This window comes from Mizuhopecten yessoensis, unplaced genomic scaffold (genome assembly GCF_002113885.1).
Source record: "Mizuhopecten yessoensis strain PY_sf001 unplaced genomic scaffold, ASM211388v2 scaffold4805, whole genome shotgun sequence".
Classification (NCBI taxonomy): domain Eukaryota; kingdom Metazoa; phylum Mollusca; class Bivalvia; order Pectinida; family Pectinidae; genus Mizuhopecten; species Mizuhopecten yessoensis.
Genome location: NW_018405730.1, coordinates 1,070,169 through 1,093,267, shown reverse-complemented (window position 1 = coordinate 1,093,267; position 23,099 = coordinate 1,070,169). Strand labels below are relative to the sequence as shown.

General features: G+C 36.9%; 1 protein-coding gene across 6 annotated transcripts in view; it reads left to right on the top strand.

Moving 5' to 3' along the window:
* The window catches only part of LOC110449732 (polypeptide N-acetylgalactosaminyltransferase 5-like), a 211,184-nt gene extending 197,889 nt beyond the window's left edge, over positions 1–13,295 (top strand). For all 6 annotated transcript variants that reach the window (XM_021496784.1, XM_021496787.1, XM_021496786.1 and 3 more), the window contains 4 exons: positions 1,390–1,518; positions 2,703–2,807; positions 3,902–4,030; positions 5,783–13,295. In XM_021496784.1, the coding sequence (XP_021352459.1) occupies positions 1,390–1,518; positions 2,703–2,807; positions 3,902–4,030; positions 5,783–5,935 (516 nt within the window). In that variant the 3' untranslated portion in view covers positions 5,936–13,295. The remainder of the gene's footprint in view (positions 1–1,389; positions 1,519–2,702; positions 2,808–3,901; positions 4,031–5,782) is intronic.
* Positions 13,296–23,099: the final 9,804 nt, after the last annotated feature.

The following is a 23,099-nucleotide window of genomic DNA, read 5'->3' as shown; positions in this document are numbered from 1 at the left end:
TCCTATAAAAGTTTTGGGTTATCGTTGTCCTTGACCTACATTTAAGGCCACAGGGGTCGAATCATCTTGTCGACACTCTATCTCAAGTACGAATAAAGATACAACGTTCATATTTCAGTACGTATTAGAGGACAAGAAACACATGGCATTGCGAACAAATTCATGATCATAATGTCAAAGGTCAAGGTCACAGATCTAAAAATGGAGTTTTTTAAAAACGTTTTTCGAACGACGATAACTTCGAAAGCTTTTGTTGTACTGCATGAACGCTTCAAACTTCTGGTAGAGCTTAGTCGGGGCTAACTTTTTTCCGTGACATGTTATCAGAGAATTTCAAGTTCAAAGCCTCGTTATGGGGTCAAATATAGGTCAAAAATAAAAATCATAAAATCAGTTCATTTTGTTTTTAAATATTAAAGAGCAAGGTCTATTCAAGGTATTTCCAAAGTTTCAAGGTCATAGCATCAAAAATGACGAAGATATACCACTTTGTTATTAGGGATTTCCATTTGTCATTTTTGTGCGATTATCAAGTGCTTTCAGTACTCTCAGTACTTTGATTTATATCAATCTTAATAAAAATGTGGACAGTTTACACCTCTCCTGCGGTGGGTAAACATCACCTTTCTTTGGCGTGGCAAACCCAACCGATAGAGAAACAAACATGGTTTCAATTAATCGTCCTGACGTACATAGTGGACGGACCATATGACGGCATTTACGAACTTTATTCCTATACAACAGCACTCTGGGAATCCCCCACTACACTACTCAGTCAGCTACTGTAGACTAGCACACGTTCAAAGGGCAATAACCCGTTACAGAACATTCAAACTACGTAGAGACTGTCTCCTTACTGTGGTCTTATTGCCCTTATCCACAAACAAGGTACATCTTCCAAACTTACTAGGCATGATAGTCAGCTTCACTATGTCCAGGAACAATTAACTCACTGTATGTTTAAATGTTTGTTTTCGGTGACCAGTAAGTGATGCAGGCCAATACACCAAGTGAAACCTACAAAATAGGTTTGTCAGAGAAGGGAAGCAAAGGGAAGCGAAGAGAAACATTTAAAAGCGGTCGTCAGTTCGAGAACATATCTTTGATCATTTTCCTGTTGGAAATCCCGTGTTTTGATCTGCATCAAATCTAGTTAACTTTGTATTTGTTCCCTTGATAAAAAAGGATATATATTCGATATGCACATAAAAAGTAGTATCATATACTTCAAATCAAGATTCCTTACACCCCATACCTCTACAGTAACACATTGTAAAAATTGTCTGTTTAGGACAGACCCGAGGATCTAATACACATCAATGTCTGATTAACAATTTAATCTCACGGTATCGTGGGTATACCTGTAATATATTCAATGTCTGTCTGCAGGGCGAATATGGAGACGTTTCAGAGAGGAAGGCTCTGAGAAAGAAATTAAACTGCAAACCATTTGACTGGTTCGTGAAAAATATTTACCCTGACCTTTTTGTACCTGGGGAAGCTGTGGCATCAGGGGAGGTAAGTTATGTGCTGCCATTTTCTCATAGATTACACTCTACTATTACCAAAGCTACAAGAGTGTAGTATAAACATTGAAACGTTGTGCACTTTGCAGGCATTTGTACATAGAAATTGTAAACAAAACACATGTATAAATTTTACAGGACTCGCACAACTAAATCATTTACTATATGTTATTACTAAGCTTTTGAGCTAATAGCGTAAATATTTGAAGTTCAACACTAGTGACAACTGTCTAGATTCACAGATACATACCTGACAAAGGCTTCAAAAGGCATTTTAGAGTTTAGTGGCATGTTAGAGCACTACAGGCGTCTACTTTTGACAACCAGAAGTTTACAAGCCAAACCGGTGAAGTGGGACGGGAACACCCCCTGACATTTGACCCCATATCAATCTGCCATCACATATTAAAATCTACTAAAACCACACATTTTTCTAAAGTTCAATATCTGTAGATTTCATTCAGTATAGAATATGTCAACAATTACTTATTTAAGTTACTCAGAGGCACTGTATTTAACCGGCACAAATTTTCGGTAGGGATTACAATCGTATGAAACACTTACCTTACAGCAGTACTAGATCCTTACTTAGTACATGTAACAAGTTCACCACTTATTATAGAAACCACAGAAGATGGTCATATCTAAAAATACTCCCTTGCTGGAGTTAGAATCATAAACAGGCCTTTGACTGATCCCCACCTCCCAGTTTACCATATTTGTACAAATAAGTGCTCATGAATCTGTAAGCACCCCTCCCCCAGCCTTTTATGAGGTGCCACTAATTCTCCTGATGTCTTTGAGACAATACTCCAATCATACACATTGATGGTCATGTTTGGATTACCTTATCACCATTAGTGATGTCATTGTAATGTTTCCTTTACACACTCATCTTTTAAATTGCTTGAATTGACTTCTTGATTTTCTACACTAAAATAAATTGTACTAATAAGCAACCCATCCATTTTGTGCTTTCTGGGTATACTGAGTTACTGGGTTGAGTATGGTATAATTGGTAAAATACAATATTGTTGATTGAAATGTTGCTTTTACTTCTTGAATGATCCATAAACATCTCTAACAAAAAAGTCCAATCAGAAGTGGAATGGTTTCAACGTCTATAAAACTTGATGTGACATGTTATCTGATCAAACACCCTGTATGATATTGTAGATACGTAACAAGGCCAAGCCAATGTGTGTGGATAGCTCAGTGGATTCTCACAACTTCCACAAACCTGTCAACATGTGGCCCTGTCACAACCAGGGGGGTAACCAGGTAGGTGTGCAGCATGTGTTCTAATAACATATTGTTTGTAACCAGGGGTAACCAGGTAGGTGTGCAGCATTGTTCTTATAACATGTTGGTAGTAACCAGGGGTAACCAGGGATAACCAGGAAGGTGTGCAGCATTGTTCTTATAACATGTTGGTTGTAACCAGGGGTAACAAGGGGTATCCAGGTAGGTGTGCAGCATGTGTTCTATTAACATATTGGTTGTAACCAGGGATAACAAGGTAGGTGTGCAGCATTGTTCTTATAACATGTTGGTTGTAACCAGGGGTAACAAGGGGTATCCAGGTAGGTGTGCAGCATGTGTTCTAAAAACATATTGTTTGTAACCAGGGGTAACCAGGGATAACCAGGTAGGAGTGCAGCATGTGTTCTTATAACATGTTGGTGGTAACCAGGGGTAACCAGGGATAACCAGGTAGGGGTGCAGCATTGTTCTTATAACATGTTGGTTGTAACCAGGGGTAACAAGGGGTAACCAGGTAGGTGTGCAGCATGTGTTCTAATAACATATTGGTTGTAACCAGGGATAACCAGGTAGGTGTGCAGCATTGTTCTTATAACATGTTGGTTGTAACCAGGGGTAACCAGGAGCAACCAGGTAGGTGTGCAGCATGTACGTGTTCTTATAACATGTTGGTCGTAACCAGGGGTAACCAGGTAGGTGTACAGCACATGTTCTTATAAGATTGTGTTCTTATAACATGTTGGTCATAACCAGGGATAACCGGGTAAGTGTGCAGCATGTGTTCTAATTAAGAATGTTAGTCTTAACCAGGGGTAACCAGGGTAACGTGGTAGGTGTGCAGCATGAGTTCTAATAAGATTGTGTTCTTATAAGATGTTGGTTGTAACCAGGGGGGCAACCAGATAATTAGGATGTTACTTAAATAGATAATGTGTTTACAGGGGGCTGATGAAGTATAGTGTTACTTAAATAACACAAAGTATACTTACAGTTGCTTGTCTACAGAACATTATAAGTTGTAATAATTATGAATTAGAATTTATATTTGATATTAACAATAGAATATTAAATAAAACTAAAGATGAATAATTGTACCATTTTGTTGGTGATAGTACTGGATGCTGAGTAAGGGTGGAGAGATACGCCGTGACGACGGTTGTCTGGACTTCTCCGGTGGTGAAAGCGTGATTATCTACCCCTGTCACAGCCAGAAGGGTAACCAGGAGTGGGTGTATAGGGAGGTGAGTATTGATGACAGGAGTGGGTGTATAGGGAGGTGAGTGTTGATGACAGGAGTGTGTGTATAGGGAGGTGAGTGTTGATGACAGGAGTAGGGGTATAGGGAGGTGTGTATTGATGACAGGAGTGGGTGTATAGGGCGGTGAGTGTTGATGACAGGAGTGGGTGTATAGGGATGTGAGTATTGATGACAGGAGTTGGTGTATAGGGAGGTGAGTGTTGATGACAGGAGTGTGTGTATAGGGAGGTGAATATTGATGACAGGAGTGGATGTATAGGGAGGTGAGTGTTGATGACAGGAGTGTGTGTATAGGGAGGTGAGTGTTGATGACAGGAGTAGGTGTATAGGGAGGGGTGTATTGATGACAGGAGTGGGTGTATAGGGCGGTGGGTGTTGATGACAGGAGTGGGTGTATAGGGAGGAGCGTGTTGATGACAGGAGTGGGTGTATAGGGAGGAGCGTGTTGATGACAGGAGTGGGTGTATAGGGAGGTGAGGATTGATGACAGGAGTGGGTGTATAGGGAGGTGAGTGTTGGTGACAGGAGTGGGTGTATAGGGAGGTGAGTGTTGTTGACAGGAGTGGGTGTATAGGGAGGTGAGTATTGATGACAGGAGTTGGTGTATAGGGAGGGGAGTGTTGATGACAGGAGTAGGTGTAAAGGGAGGGGAGTGTTGATGACAGGAGTGGGAGTATAGGGAGGTGAGTGTTGATGACAGGAGTGGGTGTATAGGGAGGTTAGTGTTGATGACAATGGTAACATGAGCGGCTCTTACTATCTGCCGTCAATAAAAAAACAGCAGGAATATCGTAATGATGTTCATCTGTTCATCCCGCTGCCCGATCGTCTGGATTCTAAACAATAGGTGGAGTTAATCTATCTCTGACATCTCACAGCATTCGTTTGCCCCAAGCACTTTACTTCAATTGATTTTTAAGTCCAAAGGTCAAGGTCTCAGCTACTATAAGTAGAAAATCAATTTCTGTACAATTAAATTCTGCTGGGTTGATAAAACTTACTTTTCTTATAAAGCTTTACATTACTTGTTTTAAATAGCTATAGTTACAATCACAAGGATACCAAAGGTCTCTGCTACCATTAGTGATAAATCTTTATCATCTTCAAGTTGGTGTATATCTTATTGATGAGTGTAACAAGGATGAGTGTTGCCTTTATTGGTATGCTAGCCAGACCTTGTTAAATCCTTCAGATCTGTTTATAATAGGAACTTCCGTTATAAGGGAATGTTTCATGTTAAATGCGTTTGCTGCTGTTTCATCAATAAGGAATATTTTTATTGTAGAAATCTGTCTGACTATGGTTTTACTTTTATTGCTTTGAATAAAATAGCTAATTGTAGCAGTAAAGAGTCCTACTATAACTAAACACATTCCTGACTTCGTCTTTAGGGCCCTACTGATACGATTACACCTGGTTAAATTTGGCATACATATTAGTGTTTCTATCTAAAATTCACCATCAGTCTAAAAATTATACTAAAAAAATCATACATCCACGCAACATATTTAGAATATTTGTTTGTACATATTTTAGCGGTAGTCTTATGTAAGCACTCATTTTGTGGGTGTGCTACTGATCAACGTGCTGATCTGTAATTGGCTAAAATAAGTATCTTTACAGGATAATAAAATTGTAACATTACTGAACTGGATTGTATATTGTGCATCATATGAGTTTATTGTTACAATTGTATAAATATAGAATTTATATACAGAGGAATTTGTTGTTGTAGGACAATACAATTCTCCACGCTAACACGCAGAAGTGTATGGAGGTGTCGGTGGATGGACAGAAGCTACTGATGCGGACGTGTACAGGGATCGACCGACAACTCTGGCAGTGGAAGAAGAAGCCTCCTAATGGCATTATACGGGACGAAGCCTAGGCAAATCATTGTTATGTTACCATTTGATACAGTTTACAGAATTGTTATTTTTCTATGCAAGAGATGTTATTTTTATAGAGATCCTGAGGAAAGTATTTTATAATATCATACCTGTGATCACAACTATGACACAACGTTCCAAGGACCAATCATTCCGCGCAGCCCAACACCCAGATGGGTGGATTGCTGCCATTTTGTATGTGGATGGCCACCATATTGAATGTGGATGGCTTTTGAGAATGGATAACCTCCATTTTTAATGTGGATGTGATGTCCGCTGTAACAACCTGTATGTGATGTCCTGTTGTAATGGACCAGGGAAGCTTCCCTTTATCAGGTCATTTCTGTTAGAATGTTTCAGACTTTTTTTATGGATTCTAGATTCAAGGTGAACCCCTCTGACCAATGTAATGGTTATATACTGAATATCTTTTACATGTATCCTTTCATTTTTCTGGTTATTCCTATAGAAACGAATTTGTGATATATCTGTGTTCAAAAATGAATTACTTACACATTAGACAAAATGGTTTGACTGCAGAAAAGTAGGTTCTCCATTTGGTATATTAGATGGCTTAGAAACATTCAAGTTGTGGGTCACCACAGTGACAGAGCCACTAATAGAAACTAGAACACCAAATATGGAAGTGTTTAAAATGTGGCAAAAACTGCCAATCAGACATTCAGAATAGCTGTTATAATTTTATCTAAAGAATAACTGTTGCAATTTGAACTACAGATTAATTAACTGTCAAAATTTGACCTTTAAAATAACTACCGTAAAAACCCATGTAATTTGCACACCTGTGTAATTTGCGCAGGCACTTTTTGAGGCTGAAAATCACCAAAAAAGCTTCTACTCTAATATTTTGCGCACCAAAAAATTTTGGGAAAAAAAAATCAAGTTCCGAAAATCGATCTCTGAAAATGAAAGACAAACCGCTTGGTATTACAATTTGAACTTCTGTCTGTGTTCTATACCATTTCAGTGTTACCAGTTGATAAAATGTCACTAAAAGCCTTGATTACTACCCAGTAGGTGGCCCAGTAATCTGGTGGAAAAGGTTTCTTTCGGCTGCATTCCATTATACATGTTACGCCCTCAGAACTTACATTAAAAAGAAAATCTCCTTTGACCCTTGATAACAGTACATTTAAAATGTGTATTGTTGAGAGTTACATACATTGAAGTGAATGACCTGTGAACTCCATTTTCTACAGTGATATGACCTTTGCCCTGCTAAAATTTAACCTTTGACCTTAGTTTTATTTGGACAGTATCTGGGTCAGTTGGTTTCAATAGATAAAGCAAGATGAAATTAAGCCTCATTGTAGAGATAAAAGTGGTTGTAATTCTTGCTTTTTATCACAAAATTGAATTGTTCAGATATGTTGAAATGGCTTAATGATTAGTAAGGAAATCTTTTAATATCTGTTCACCCTTGCTCAATTATCTATATGTGATTTTTAAGTGTTTTAAAGTCACATGTTATGTTTTATATAAACAAAAGATTTAGAAATCCATTTTATTCACAAATGAATTATTTTGTTTTATGAGTTGTGGTCTGTGACCATTGAATGATTTACTGCATTTGAGAGTTACCCCCCTTTAATGAAATAATGATATTAATTGATAATTGTGTTGTTCAAATTTAATGAGATGATGTGATTTGTTAAATGTTAATTGTTTGTACATAAAATCAACAAAGTGTATAGAATACCTATTTTGATACATTGCTGTGTACATATGGCTGCCAAAACCGATGTAGTGTGTCGCGGGGAAAATGTGAGTGTGTCACCCCTATGTATCAATGTTAATTCACATTTCCAGTTGATCTGGAACATTCTATTTTTATTGTAAGGGACTGAAATATAATGCTTATATCATAGTTGGACTGTATATCTTGTGGGAACAGTTTTATATGCTTGTAATAAACCCTTTTTACATTGACCTTTTTTATTGGTCATCCAACATGTTGTGTGTATGGATTACTTGTAATCCTCTACAGTGGAACCTTGCTAGTCCACACACTTTGGTTTCTATGAAAATCTCTTTAAAGTCCAGAATAAACAAGTTTTTCAGATTACTGTTAATGTAAGCGAGCTCCAATTCCTATAGTACATCCGTATTCAAACCAGATTACAGATTACTATTTCAAACTAGTTTTATCAACTTATATTAATCACCCTTGTAGGCTCGGCTAGTAGTGGGCAGGGTTCTTTAGGTGGGAGGAAACCAAAGAACATTGTACCTGTATATAACTGATCAGACATGTGACCAAAGACTGTCACTTTTTACCAAAGAAACTATCAAGCATAAATATTTCTTAATCTTAAGAATATTCATTCAGAACAAAGGTCATAGGTTGAATAAACGTTGCAATAAAACAACAAAGATCTGGTAAGATGTCTAGTACTATGTTACAGAATTTTGAACGATATTTCAAATGTTTATGATAACTACAATGTGTATCTAAACTGACTTTCTGTCCCATGTCAGCAGCTGTATCTCACAGATAGATGTGGCCTGGACGTAGAAACCAAAGTAGCTGTGGTTCTCCGAGGTTTGACCGCCGAGGGAATCTGCTGAATATTTGTCTGTGAGATTGGTTATCACATATCATTTGGAGGGACGAGACATCTTGATGTAAAACTGGGGTTTTATGTTAGACATGGTAGTAGGGTTGGAGTTTTATTTACCATTAGTATTAGATGCCAATTGTATTAGTGTCATTTCAAACAAGTATGTATTCATTCTATCATCGCTGAAATCTGAAATCTTATCGTCTCAGAAATCTGATCATCGCTGAAATCTTATCGTCGCAGAAATCACACAAGATATTTTCCTGAATGATAAACTTACCAATAGGCACAAGACATTGATGGCTACAATTGTAAATAAAAATCATTCCAAACCATGTACTGGCTGGCATCACTTCTACGTTCCAAACCATGTACTGGCTGGTATCACTTCTACGTTCCAGAACATGTACTGGCTGATATCACTTCTACGTTCCAGAACATGTACTGGCTGGTATCACTTCTACCTTCCAAACCATGTACTGGCTGGTATCACTTTTACGTTCCAAACCATGTACTGGCTGGGATCACTTCTATGTTCCAAACCATGTACTGGCTGGTATCACTTTTACGTTCCAAACCATGTACTGGCTGGGATCACTTCTATGTTCCAAACCATGTACTGGCTGGTATCACTTCTACGTTGCAAACCATGTACTGGCTGGGATCACTTCTACGTTCCAGAACATGTACTGGCTGGGATCACTTCTACGTTCCAGAACATGTACTGGCTGATATCACTTCTACGTTGCAGAACATGTACTGGCTGGCATCACTTCTACGTTCCAAAACATGTACTGGCTGGTATCACTTCTACGTTCCAGAACATGAACTGGCTGGCATCACTTCTACGTTCCAGAACATGTACTGGCTGGTATCACTTCTACCTTCCAAACCATGTACTGGCTGGGATCACTTCTATGTTCCAAACCATGTACTGGCTGGGATCACTTCTACGTTCCAGAACATGTACATGTACTGGCTGGTATCACTTCTACGTTCCAGAACATGAACTGGCTGGCATCACTTCTACGTTCCAGAACATGTACATGTACTGGCTGGTATCACTTCTACGTTCCAGAACATGAACTGGCTGGCATCACTTCTACGTTCCAGAACATGTACTGGCTGGTATCACTTCTACGTTCCAGAACTTGTACATGTACTGGCTGGTATCACTTCTACGTTCCAGAACATGTACTGGCTGGCATCACTTCTACGTTCCAGAACATGTACATGTACTGTTTTCATTTTAAGGAGGAAACATGAACCATGATAAATTATTGATGGACATTTTAGTATTTCATTAGAAATGGAACATAGATTATTTCTTTAAGAACTGGAATTAAAGTTAATAAATTAGAAGCTGGATATATGGTTAGTTTAGTCAATTAGTTAGGTTATGATAATGTTGTAAATTTTACTGCCAGAGACAGAACCAAACAGATTAATAAATCTTTCAGTTGTTAAATGAAATATTTCACCTGTATCTTTTTTCTGTCATTTCAGCATGGAACAATTCAAAAACTTTTGATGTTTTAGAATTTAACCTTGTGGAGAAGAAAATGTTGTTGTCCTCAATGGTGACAGATATTGCAGATTGTGATAATTTGTCCGTGTCGTTTTATCTGAGACGTGAACAAAACATGTTATATGTATGAGACACAGTATTATCTTTAATTTAGCCAATGGTCAAAATCAGTAACTGCCAAATTCTTCTATGTTTACTGTCTGCTCCTCAAAAAACACCAAATACCTTATTAGATTAAAGAAACACTGTGTATATTTAGTTAGGTCTCAATTACTTTAACTTGTAACCCATATTTACAAGAAACCTAATCGACTCCTTGTTACACTGATCTATGTATTACTCTATCCAAAAGTATTTCCGCTGAGTGTCAATTGTGACATGACTAGGAGTATATTGCTATAAATAGTAGCTACTGATCACTGTTTTGATAAATTTGCCCTCATTTCAGAGGGCAAAATTGCAAAACGTAATCCAGTGAAAAATTCCCTGTATACATTGTTGGCACTAATTGGTTAGATGTGCAACAGAATGCTGAAATACGAGAATGTTTACAATTTAAAAACAGATACAGCTTCCATTAACTGTATTACATCTCTGTCACAAACAGTAAGATTGTCCACGGCCAGGAACTGTATTACATCTCTGTCACAAACAGTAAGATTGTCCACGGCCAGGAACTGTATTACATCTCTGACACAAACAGTAAGATTGTCCACGGCCAGGAACTGTATTACATCTGTGACACAAACAGTAAGATTGTCCACGGCCAGGAACTGTATGACATCTCTGTCACAAAAAGTAAGATTGTCCACGGCCAGGAACTGTATTACATCTCTGTCACACACAGTAAGAATGTCCACGGCCAGGAACTGTATTACATCTCTGTCACACACAGTAAGAATGTCCACGGCCAGGAACTGTATTACATCTCTGTCACACACAGTAAGAATGTCCACGGCCAGGAACTGTATGACATCGCTGTCACAAACAGTAAGATTGTCCACGGCCAGTAACTGTATTACATCTCTGACACAAACAGTAAGATTGTCCACGGCCAGGAACTGCATTAAATCTCTGTCACAAACAGTAAGAATGTCCACGGCCAGGAACTGTATTACATCTCTGTCACACACAGTAAGAATGTCCACGGCCAGGAACTGTATGACATCGCTGTCACAAACAGTAAGATTGTCCACGGCCAGGAACTGTATGAAATCTCTGTCACAAACAGTAAGATTGTCCACGTCCAGGAACTGTATTACATCTCTGTCACAAACAGGAAGATTGTCCACGGCCAGGAACTGTATGAAATCTCTGTCACAAACAGTAAGATTGTCCACGTCCAGGAACTGTATTACATCTCTGTCACAAACAGTAAGATTGTCCACGGCCAGGACTTACAGTAATACATTAGGTATCTCCCAGTACAGCCTAACATTCCAGTGAGCTTTATCCATCATTCCCAACAAGTCATTCCATAGCGTGATAGTTTTTACAAAGGTCTGCTACTTATATTGTTGGATATTTATGTTATTTAATATATAGAAATTATGTATATTAGCTAAAATATTATTTTTTCAGTAGAAATTGCGTCAAAATATGAAATAACATGAGACATAAATGTTGTAAAGTTCCCGCTTAGATAGCTTGTAGGAATGGTATCTGGTTAACAGTTGTAGTGTTGTATTTAGTATATAACAATAGAGGAGCGCTGCGTCAGAGTATCACTAACGACAATAATCTGTCAACTCACAACTTGACAGCCATTGGATTAGTAGTGTATCCTTGACAACCTTTACTTGGAGGTCACTGTCAAATTAGATAAGCCATCAATCAGTAGTTTTTTTGTTTAGTTTTTGTCGTTGATAACATTGGGAACATTCCACTTTAAGTGTCTAGTATAGCCACGCGTTGTTTTGTCGGGTCCCCTGGGGATCAATATGTAGTTTGTACCATGTTACTTAGCATTGAGTGATGAGAGACAGTGTGTGTTATCATAAATGTTCTACAATATTGTCATTATTTCATGTCTGTTGTCTTGAAAGACTCTGATTTGATGAAAAAATAATCACCTGTGAAGTCGTTGTTGCTATGCTTTGCTGTTTATAAGTACAACAGAAGCTTTGCTCATTCACCCCTGAAATTTCAAGATGGACTATTACAACCTTTGAATTGGAAGGGTTCAAATGTGTAATCAGGGGTGAATGAGTTTATATGTGCAAATTATTGAAACATTTACATAGATATATCTAACCTTTCTTAGAGAGGTCAGCACAAACTGTTAATCAAAGTAAGCTTACTGAAGTAATTGATTAGTTTTGTATCTCTGTTATCAGGCATTGGTTTAATGGTGGATGCATACGGTACAGTGTTTTCATGTAATACACAACACACTAAACTTCATTAGTTTTGGGACCAAATTAAGTCTGAAGTAATTACAGATTTTGTGAAATTAATGTTTGGCTGCAATATAGTTATCAAAGTTACTTGTTTCTTCCATTGGACAGCAAGACACTATACAGTAAATCAAGTGTCCATGGTACAGTTCTGTCTACATTCACACAATCACACAGCATGGGTTTCAGACAAACAAACCAGAGTTTGGATGATTTTCTTTTTCAAAAGATCAGATTCTGAGTTGTATAATTATGTATTGTAGACTAAACGGTGTAAGAGGTCCTGTATTGTATTAATTGTAGCTTGCCTGAATCCATCATCATAGTGAGTTCTTTCAATGACCTTGGAAATAGGTCCCTTTTTCTACGGTGTATGTCTTTCTTAGAACAACCTCCATCAGGTGAAGTCTAGGTATATATTCCATCATTTACCTGTCAGGTGTGTGGACTGGACCTCACAGGTGTGGACTACACCAGACAAGTGTGGACTAGACCTCACAGGTGTGGACTAGGCCATACAGGTGTTGAATAGACCTCACATGTGTTGACTTTACCTCACAGGTGTTGACTAGACCTCACATATGTTGACTTTACCTCACAGGTGTTGACTAGACCTTACAGGTGTGGACAAGGCCAGACATGTGTGGACTAGACCTCACAAGTGTGGACTAGCCCTCACAAGTGTGGACTAGACCTCACAAGTGTGGACTAGACCTCATATGTGTTGACTAGGCCAGACAGGTGTGAACTAGATTATGGATTAGACCTTTATTTTTGTTGCTGTGGATACTTGTGGAAGAGCTGTTCATGGGTTAGTGCCTTCATCAGAAAATAAAACAATTTATGAAAGAAACTATGTCTTGTATTCTAACTTTAACTAACTAATTTTTCAAATGATCAAAAAAAAAGAACTATTAATTCAGGCTACCACAAATGCATCATGTGAACTTGACACAAAGAAAACGCCAGTAACCATACAAAAGGGAAATAACTCCTATGAGTTCCTAAGTAAATCAGAGCGAGTAACCATACAAAGGGGTAATAACTCCTATGAGTTCCTCAGTTTATTAAAGCGAGTAACCATACAAAAGGGAGATTACTCCTATGAGTTCCTTGGTTAATCAGAGTGAGTTTCCATACAAAAGGGAGATTACTCCTATGAGTTCCTTAGTTAATCAAAGCGAGGAACCATACAAAAGAGGAGATAACTCCTATGAGTTCCTCAGTAAATCAAAGCAAGTAACCATACAAAAGGGAAATAACTCCTATGTGTTCCTTGGTCAATCAGAGTGAGTTTCCATACAAAAGGGAGATTACTTACGAGTTCCTCGGTAAATCAGAGCAAGTAGCCATACAAAAGGGAGATAACTCATATGAGTTCCTCAGTAAATCAGAGCAAGTAACCATACAAAAGGGAGATAACTCCTATGAGTTCCCCAGTTTATCAAAGCGAGTAACTATACAAAAGGGAAATACCTCCTATGAGTTCCTTGGTAAATCAGAGCAAGTAATCCTACAAAAGGGAGATAACTCATATGAGTTCCTCTGTAAATCAAAGCGAGTAACCATACAAAAGGATAATAACTCCTATGAGTTCCTCAGTTTATCAAAGCGAGTAACCATACAAAAGGGAGATTACTCCTATGAGTTCCTTGGTAAATCAAAGCAAGTAACCATACAAAAGAGGAGATAACTCCTATGAGTTCCTTGGTCAATCAGAGTGAGTTTCCATACATAAGGGAGATTACTCATATGAGTTCCTCGGTAAATCAAAGCGAGTTATCATTCAAAAGGGAGATAATTCCTATGAGTTCCTAAGTAAATCAGAGCGAGTAACCATACAAAAGGGAGATAACTCCTATGAGTTCCCCAGTTTATCAAAGCGAGTAACTATACAAAAGGGAAATACCTCCTATGGGTTCCTTGGTAAATCAGAGCAAGTAATCCTAAAAAAGGGAGATAACTCATATGAGTTCCTCTGTAAATCAAAGCGAGTAACCATACAAAAGGGTAATAACTCCTATGAGTTCCTCAGTTTATCAAAGCGAGTAACCATACAAAAGGGAGATTACTCCTATGAGTTCCTTGGTAAATCAAAGCAAGTAACCATACAAAAGAGGAGATAACTCCTATGAGTTCCTTGGTCAATCAGAGTGAGTTTCCATACATAAGGGAGATTACTCATATGTGTTCCTCGGTAAATCAAAGCGAGTTATCATTCAAAAGGGAGATAATTCCTATGAGTTCCTCAGTAAATCAGAGCGAGTAACCATACAAAAGGGAGATAACTCCTATGAGTTCCCCAGTTTATCAAAGCGAGTAACTATACAAAAGGGAAATAGCTCCTATGAGTTCCGTGGTAAATCAGAGCAAGTAATCATTCAAAAGGGAGATAATTCCTATGAGTTTCTCGGTAAATCAGAGCAAGTAACTATATAAAGGGAGGATAAATCTTATGAATTCCTCAGTAAATAAGAGCGAGTAACCATACAAAAGGGAGATAACTTTTATGAGTTCCTCAGTAAATCAGAGCGAGTAACCATACAGAAGGGAGATTACTCCTATGAGTTCCCCAGTTTATCAAAGCGAGTAACTATAACAAAAGGGATATAATTCCTATGAGTTCCTTAGTAAATCAGAGCGAGTAATCCTACAAAAGGGAGATAACTCATATGAGTTCCTCTGTAAATCAAAGCGAGTAACCATACAAAAGGGAGATTACTCCTATGAGTTCCTTGGTCAATCAGAGTAAGTTTCCATACAAAAGGGAGATTACTCATATGAGTTCCTCGGTAAATCAAAGTGAGTTATCATTCAAAAGGGAGATAATTCCTATGAGTTCCTCAGTAAATCAGAGCGAGTAACCATACAAAAGGGAGATAACTCATATGAGTTCCTCGGTAAATCAGAGCAAGTAACTATATAAAGGGGAGATACATCTTATGAGTTCCTCAGTAAATAAGAGCGAGTAATCATACAAAAGGGAGATAACTGTTATGAGTTCCTAAGTAAATCAGAGCAAGTTACTATACAAAAAGGAGATCACTCTATGAGTTCCTCGGTAAATGAAAGCGAGTAACCATACAAAAGAGGAGATAACTCCTATGATTTCCTCAGTAAATCTGAGTGAGTAACCATACAAAAGTGAGACCACTCATGAGTTCCTCGGTGAATCAAAGCGAGTAACCATGCAAAATTGAAATAACTCCTATAAGTTCCTCAGTAAATCAGAGCGAGTTACCATACAAAAGGGAGACAACTCCTATGAGTTCCTCGGTAAATCAGAGCGAGTAATCATACAAAAGGGAGACCACTCATATGAGTTCCTCGGTGAATCAAAGGAGAAACCATGCAAAATTGAAATAACTCCTATGAGTTCCTAGGTAAATCAGAGCGAGTTACCATACAAAAGGGAGACAACTCCTATGAGTTCCTCAGTAAATCAGAGCGAGTTACCATACAAAAGGATAACTTCTAGTGCCACAGTAAATTGTTGTTACATAGATAATGAAAAACCGGAAAATAAGGTATTGGAGGGGAATCACATTGAAATATTCAGCTGTCAATTAATACAGTTGTTATGGGAAATAGAAAAATATCGACTTTCATTTAAAAATCCCATGGACTGTTGATGACTTGTTACAGGAAATGAAAAATGAACAAATCAAAGAAACAGAGTATTGTGATCTGTTAAAAACTTTTAAATACTACATTGTATTTCCTAAGTACTAGTGAGAGGATTTAAGCCTCATATGACATTCAGGATCTGTGGGTTATGGAATTCTAAAAGGGCAGAAACATTTTTGACTTCTCCGATTTCAGTTGATGAATGCTAACCTAACTTTGTGCATAGGTAATGTCATGGCCTGCCCAATGTATATTCTCGGGGCTAGAACAAAGTTGGTTTGCCAAGTCAAGAACAAATTTTGGAAGAATTCCTTTCTTTTCGGTGACAAAGTGTGGTTTGTCTGTTCATGATCAAAGTTGTCTCTGATATCACCTTATACAACAAGGATGCTACCAGCTGACAAATATTTATAGATTCCTTGGGGAGGAAAAAAATATGCAAGCAGTTATATTAGGGAATCAAGTTGTTACAGGTGCATTATCCCAGTATTTTTGGTATTTATTTGTTGATATTTACATTCTGTATGCTTAGACCCATTGACAAAAATTACATTCATAAATGCATAACACAGGTGTTAATAGAATCTCAGCACGTGGGAACTGATAGTAACCTGATCACACTGCGTAGTAATACACTACAAAAACTACTCACTCGGAACGACCGAACTAGATGCTTAATTCTTACATCTTAAAATATTATTGAACTGTGCTTTGTGAAATATCCACATATTCACGTGTCCTGTGCTACAAATAAACATTGAATATGGAACTACATTTTGTTGTGTTATTGTTGTTGACGGTTGCTAAGTTCTCTCACGATAGTGTCACATTTCCCCGCGAAAAACACTGTTCTCGCCACTGCGTTGCACCCGTGTATAAGCAGGAACAAACCCTGTTTATTTGTTTTATTCGTTGTTATATCGATCGACTGAAAGGATTCGTCAATGTAAATATAAGGAATGATTTTTATTTTTTCAACATTTATGAGGTCATAACAACAATGGGTTTTTGGACATATTTTACATGAAGTAACGCGATTCATTCAATATGTCCATAAACCCATTGTTGTTATGACCTCATAAATGTTAAAAAAATAAAAATCATTCCTTAAATATATAAATTGTAAATGTGGCTTCAAAGTTATTGTGGTTTTTGATTTTAACAAATGCATGTATATATCTACTAGAACCTACTTATGTTTGAGCTTTGAACTCATGCAGTATATATCAAGTTATTCCACACATTTGCAGTTCTTCGTAAAAAAAACTATTTTTCCTCTTCATAATTGCACACTGTTGGGGTATATTTTCGAAGAATTTCCTCTGTTTCCCTGATCGTTTAGAAACATCTTTCCATTACTTAGAGAACAGTGACATTGCGGTCGTATTTTCCATGGATTAATTTATAAAATTCTATCAAATCTCCTCGCTGTCTCCTGTACGATATAGCGTTGGTTAATTTAGGCTAACGGCGGCTATGAAAGATTTTTCAATTCAGCCACTTCTTTGAACTCCATCGATTTTTTCGATATACTATGTTTGATATGGAAACTATTCACGTTTGTGAAATCAAGATGAGTTCTTACTACTTACTATAATGTGCTCGTACTGAGGGCTTAACCTCACTAACACTGCTAGCTGTAGTACCCACTGAGGGTCACACGTAGCTTTTTTAGAGCTTCATAACCTTTACCTAAAAGCTGTTACTCCGATGAGGGCAGCTCAGGTAACCCGCAACACAGGCATCTGCACTGGTATGTAAACTTGTCATAAAATATAGAAATATATATGTTTTAATATAGAGCAATGGATAAAGAAGGATAGGAAAAACTATTTTATATTTCCACATATTTATATACAAGATTCAGATACCTGTGTCTTGAATACTGAGTGGCTAACATCGTTCTTCAATCTTTTAAAATGTTTTTTTTTTTTTGGTTTTTAGAATCCCTTAATGATTGGTTCAGTTGTCGTTGGTGCAATGCATAAGGGTGTTAATCATATACATGATGTGTATATTCGGCGTTAGCCTGTTTATTTTTATACGCCCGTCGAAGACGGGGACGTATTATGTTATCACGCGGGCGGGCGGGCAAACGATGTCCGCTCGATATCTCGAGTAATTATTAACGGATTAACTTCAAACTTCACAACAAGGTTAATTACCATGAAACCTCGGACAAGTTCGATAACCGCCATTATCCGACCATAATTTGTGGAGTTATGCCCCTTTATGGACTTGCCGAAACAGTGTCCGCTCGATATCTCGAGTAATTATTAACGGATTAACTTCAAACTTCACAACAAGGTTAATTACCATGAAACCTCGGACAAGTTCGATAACCGCCATTATCCGACCGTAATTACTGACCATCCGAGTTATTACCCTTGGTTTCATTAATGCGATGCATGCGTTCCATGATGTTGTATTGCACTCATTGATCTACCAGTTATGTTGAATGATTTCTCTTTTAATATCAATTACTCACAAATACTTCATATATTTCAATCATACAAACAACTGCTCATTCAATGTGTGACGGGCGTATTATATACCGCTCGCGGTAACCTTGTTTTGAAAATGTTAGCAGCTGGCGTGATAAAATAAAATGTGTTGGAGGGGAGATAACTCTTATGTAACCATCAGCTAAGAGAAATAATGTAGATGACATTACAGTAACGTTTACTTGGTTTACAATTTTAATAAACTCGGGCTACCATCGATACAAATTTGACACTTTTGTCCACGAAGACATCGTTAGAGTGTTAACTCAGATTTGTGGCCGTGATTCTGTAACAGGAGGTGTCTTATGGTCTAGTGTGGGTTCTTCGGTCATTAGAAAGGTAATCGTTTTGCTTGAGATTACAAAAACTAATTCTTAATTTGTCATTTGTAATCACCCATCTTTGGCTGCTATTTACATAATATTTCATCTGAAAAGGTGGCTATTATTTTAACCGTACAAAATAAGGAAATTATTGTTTGTGTGGTTGGGCCTACGTTTATATTTTTCCATGGAAAACTTAATGTGTCTTACCTTAAGCCAGACCATAAAACTAAGAGGTTATATAAATGTATCGGCAGTATAGTTGGTTCCGACGGTTAAGTAATGAAGAATTAGGAAAACAATTAATGTAATTCAATTGGAATAACGATCTTACAAGAAAGACACATTGATAAAACAGGGGAAATCTATATATTAATGTTACAAAAATATAATGCAATGCTAAAGAACGTTTAAATTATTGACATATAATATTCTACAATGCTCACATACGATATAATTTGAGGCATGCAACAATTCCAGTGTTTGGAAAACATAGAACGGAAAATCATCCAAAGAGCATCACATTCAAGCAGGACGATGTATGATATCAAGTTAAATTCGTTTCCATTTCATATGCACGAGATTTATGCTTATTTCATTTATTACATGTACACGATTAGGATTGGGTTTTTTCCCTCTCTTTCTAAAATCCCGCCATCTTGGTTCTCTATCTATTTCTCCATTGTGGCATTATAACTGAACTAACTGGCAGTCTATACTATATAAATGTAAATACGAACCATTGCCCGGCCTCGGAGAACGCCACACAAAAGGTCATGGGTTCGGTCCCAAGACGAGGCATTGAAAAATACCTTTTAAATGATTTCGGTGTGCTCGGCACTGAATAGCACGGCGATCATGTGATTAACTAGAAAAATAGGTTCAGAGTTATGTATATATTCAGGGTATTACATGGTGCAGTTAAGGATGTACTCTTCTGAGGTTTCAATCACGTTCAATTCTCGTTTTGATCTTGTGTGACAGGTTTTTGTAATTTTTAAAAAGTAATAATTAATTTTAATAGCTAGCTCGCAGCTGAAAATGCGTTAAGACTAGATGCCTGTTGTTCGTAGAACTTTTGTAGGAGAATAAAAATAATGACCAATTTGGTGGCCATTTTGAAAATGTGTATTTCTTGCGCTTCACGAAAGACCAAATTTTCACCTTTTTTGAAGCTAGATTCTAGAGCTACTAAAATGTGTAAAACTGCATCTCTGACCATGTGACTGCTCTTCCCAATGCAAACGGAACTAGCCTAGTTCCGTTTGTTACAATCTTTTCACTATTCGTTCACTGTCTGCTGTTCTAATGTTCATCACATCCCGTGCTATAAATCTTTCCCCTGTTCATTCGTCGACCGCTGGTATTTTCATTTCCACTAGTCCGTCTTCACACAGAAAGACCAGCCACATGGTATAGTTTCTTTTTCACATATTTATTGATTATGAAAATAATGGTACACAGGTTAACTATAATGTTGTATTACAGAGTAAGCTGGGGAAAAAACTAAGTATAAGGTTAGTCTAATTTTTTGACCTGCTGGGAGAGCAAGAGATAATATTCAAAATCTATTTGTGTATCGGATGAATTGCTGCGTCTGTCTTACTATTGGTTCATTATCTTACTGGGGCAATTCATTACTACCATATAACACTAGCTGCAAGTCAAGTGGGATGAAATCATTCAATTCACGGAAGAGTTTAACTCTCTGGTTCGCATAGTTTTTACAGACAAAAAATAAGTGGTATGTATCTTCTACGGGATGTTCACACTGACAATGCTGGAAATCAATTAAATTGGCATGAAATAGATGAGTATTTAAGGTACTAGAACGATTTCGTAATCTAGAATATAAAATATTTCTTTTGCTGTCGCCGATGAGGTAATAATTTGGAACGTGAATTAAGTTTTGCTTACGGAGAGTATTTTTAAAAACTTGTTAGTTGTAGTCTGGAATTAGGTATACAGTAGTTCTCAGCATTACGGAGGTTATAATGGGAGATTATGACACTAAAGGGGGTAGTAGGGAGACGAGAAAGTTCGGTGCGTGATTATTATGAGTTTTGTAAAAAAAAAAAAGTTGTAATTTCCTTCTTGATCTTCTCTCAGATAAAGTTTCTAAACCACTTTCAATGAAGGTAACCCAGTAATTATCCTTGCAGACTCTATCTGAAGATATATCATTTATATATAAAATAAAAAGTAAAGGGCCTAGTACTGAGCCTTGGGGTACTCCAGTATTAGTATACGTAAAAGAATACTTATCATTACAAATAAAAACTTGCTGCCTCCTATCACTAACATAAGTACTCAGCCAATCTAATATTTTCCCAGTTATACCATAGCTAGCTAGTTTCACTTTCAGTCTCCTGTGTCGCACACGATCGAACGCTTTAGATATATCACAAAAAGCTAGGCAAGTAGGATACCTTTTTTTCTAAATTTTCGCATAATGTGTGATACATTTATATCATTTGATGAACAGTAGAGTGACAAGGCTGGAATCCAGATTGATGTTTATATATTAATGAATTATCTAATAAACAGTTATTTAAATATTTTACTATACTAGCCGTTCAAAGACTTTCCCAACTGTACTTAATAAAGCAATCGGTCTATAATTAGCAGAATCTTGTGTATCCCCCTTTTAAAATGAAGTCATCTCTAAAGGCTTGTTTCCATTGGCTAGGAAAGACACCAGTCTCCAGAGAAGATTTAAATATAAGAGATAGAGGGAGAGCTACCGAGGTTGCTGTATTTTTCAACAGATGATGGCTAATTGTGTCATTTCCAACAGCTTAACTAACATTTAAAGATTTGAGAATGTCTATATTGTCATTAGTGTTGAGAGGTATGTCAGATAAAGTAGAGTTTGTCACAAGTTCTACCGTCGGTACGTCAATGTTTGTATCGTCAATTGTAGAAATGGAAACAAAGTAATCATTCAGAATATTAGCTTCAATGTCGTTTGCTATTTCTAGGTTTCCAGTTTCATTTCTAAGAGGAGATATACTATTGACGTTATCGGAAGTTTTTATTAATTTGCGGACAATTTTCCAAAAGTTTTTAGGGTTCTAATCGGAGTATTGATCTAAACTGCCATTTTATATCTGCATACAAAATTCTTTTGTTAGCTTTTGAAGATTATTTACATGATTACGTTGTTTCCGAAAGTTGGCTATTTTTTTTGGGGAACAGTGTGATCTGAATAATTGAAGTAGTCTATCTCTTTTCCTGATTTCTCGTCGTAAAATCGTAATTGAGTCGCCATTTTTAATTGTAGCAAGTTCTTTTTTACAGTAAACCTTGATTATGTTCAATATGATGTAACTAAAGCACCTAAATTGTTGTCCCCGAAAAAGGTAAAAAAAAGAAATAACACATATGATCATGGGACAAAAAAAGAAGCACACAGACCCCCATTTGTGTGGCTGTTTTATTTAAAATAAGGGGTAGGGGTAACTTAAATCGCTTTTCTGAATTAAAATAATAAGATTAAGAAATTTTACTTTGATAATTAAATAGCAGGACGAGTATCATCAATTCTGCAAACATTCATAGATATCTAATAACACACTTGGAAGATAATGAATGAATTTGTCCTGCAAATAGTTAAAACTAAACGTATATCAACTAAACTCAAAAATCACAAATTATGTTAAATTGGTATCTTTGACCGATCATAGGGGAAAAAACGGACACACGGACATATATTATTGCATATTCTACTATGCCATTAACTCCTTTTTCCAAAAATGCATATAAGAAATAACTTTAATACATGAATATATATAATTATGTATACATCCTTAATTGTGGTATTTTTTCTGTTTTTCTGTCGGTGTCTTTTACCTGAGACATTATCATTTCATGCTTCTGGTAAAAGATTTCATTAGACTCAGTAGTAGATCTACTTATATGAATAAAAGAAGCCGTCTTCGAAAGAATTTGTGTTTTTCATATATTTTTTCAATAAACTTTAAACCTTATCGTGATCAGAAACAGATCATGATGATCTATATTGTGCATGTAGCACTGGCTTTGATATCCAAGTCTGTAATTACAGTCTTGGCGGAAATACAACAGTTAAAAATCGTAAAAGGACTCTACGAAAATGATAAAAGTCGAATGCCATTAAAGTTTTATTTTCAATTTTAGCTGTACGTTTACATTTAATTGTTTTAATTTATGGATTTCCGTTGG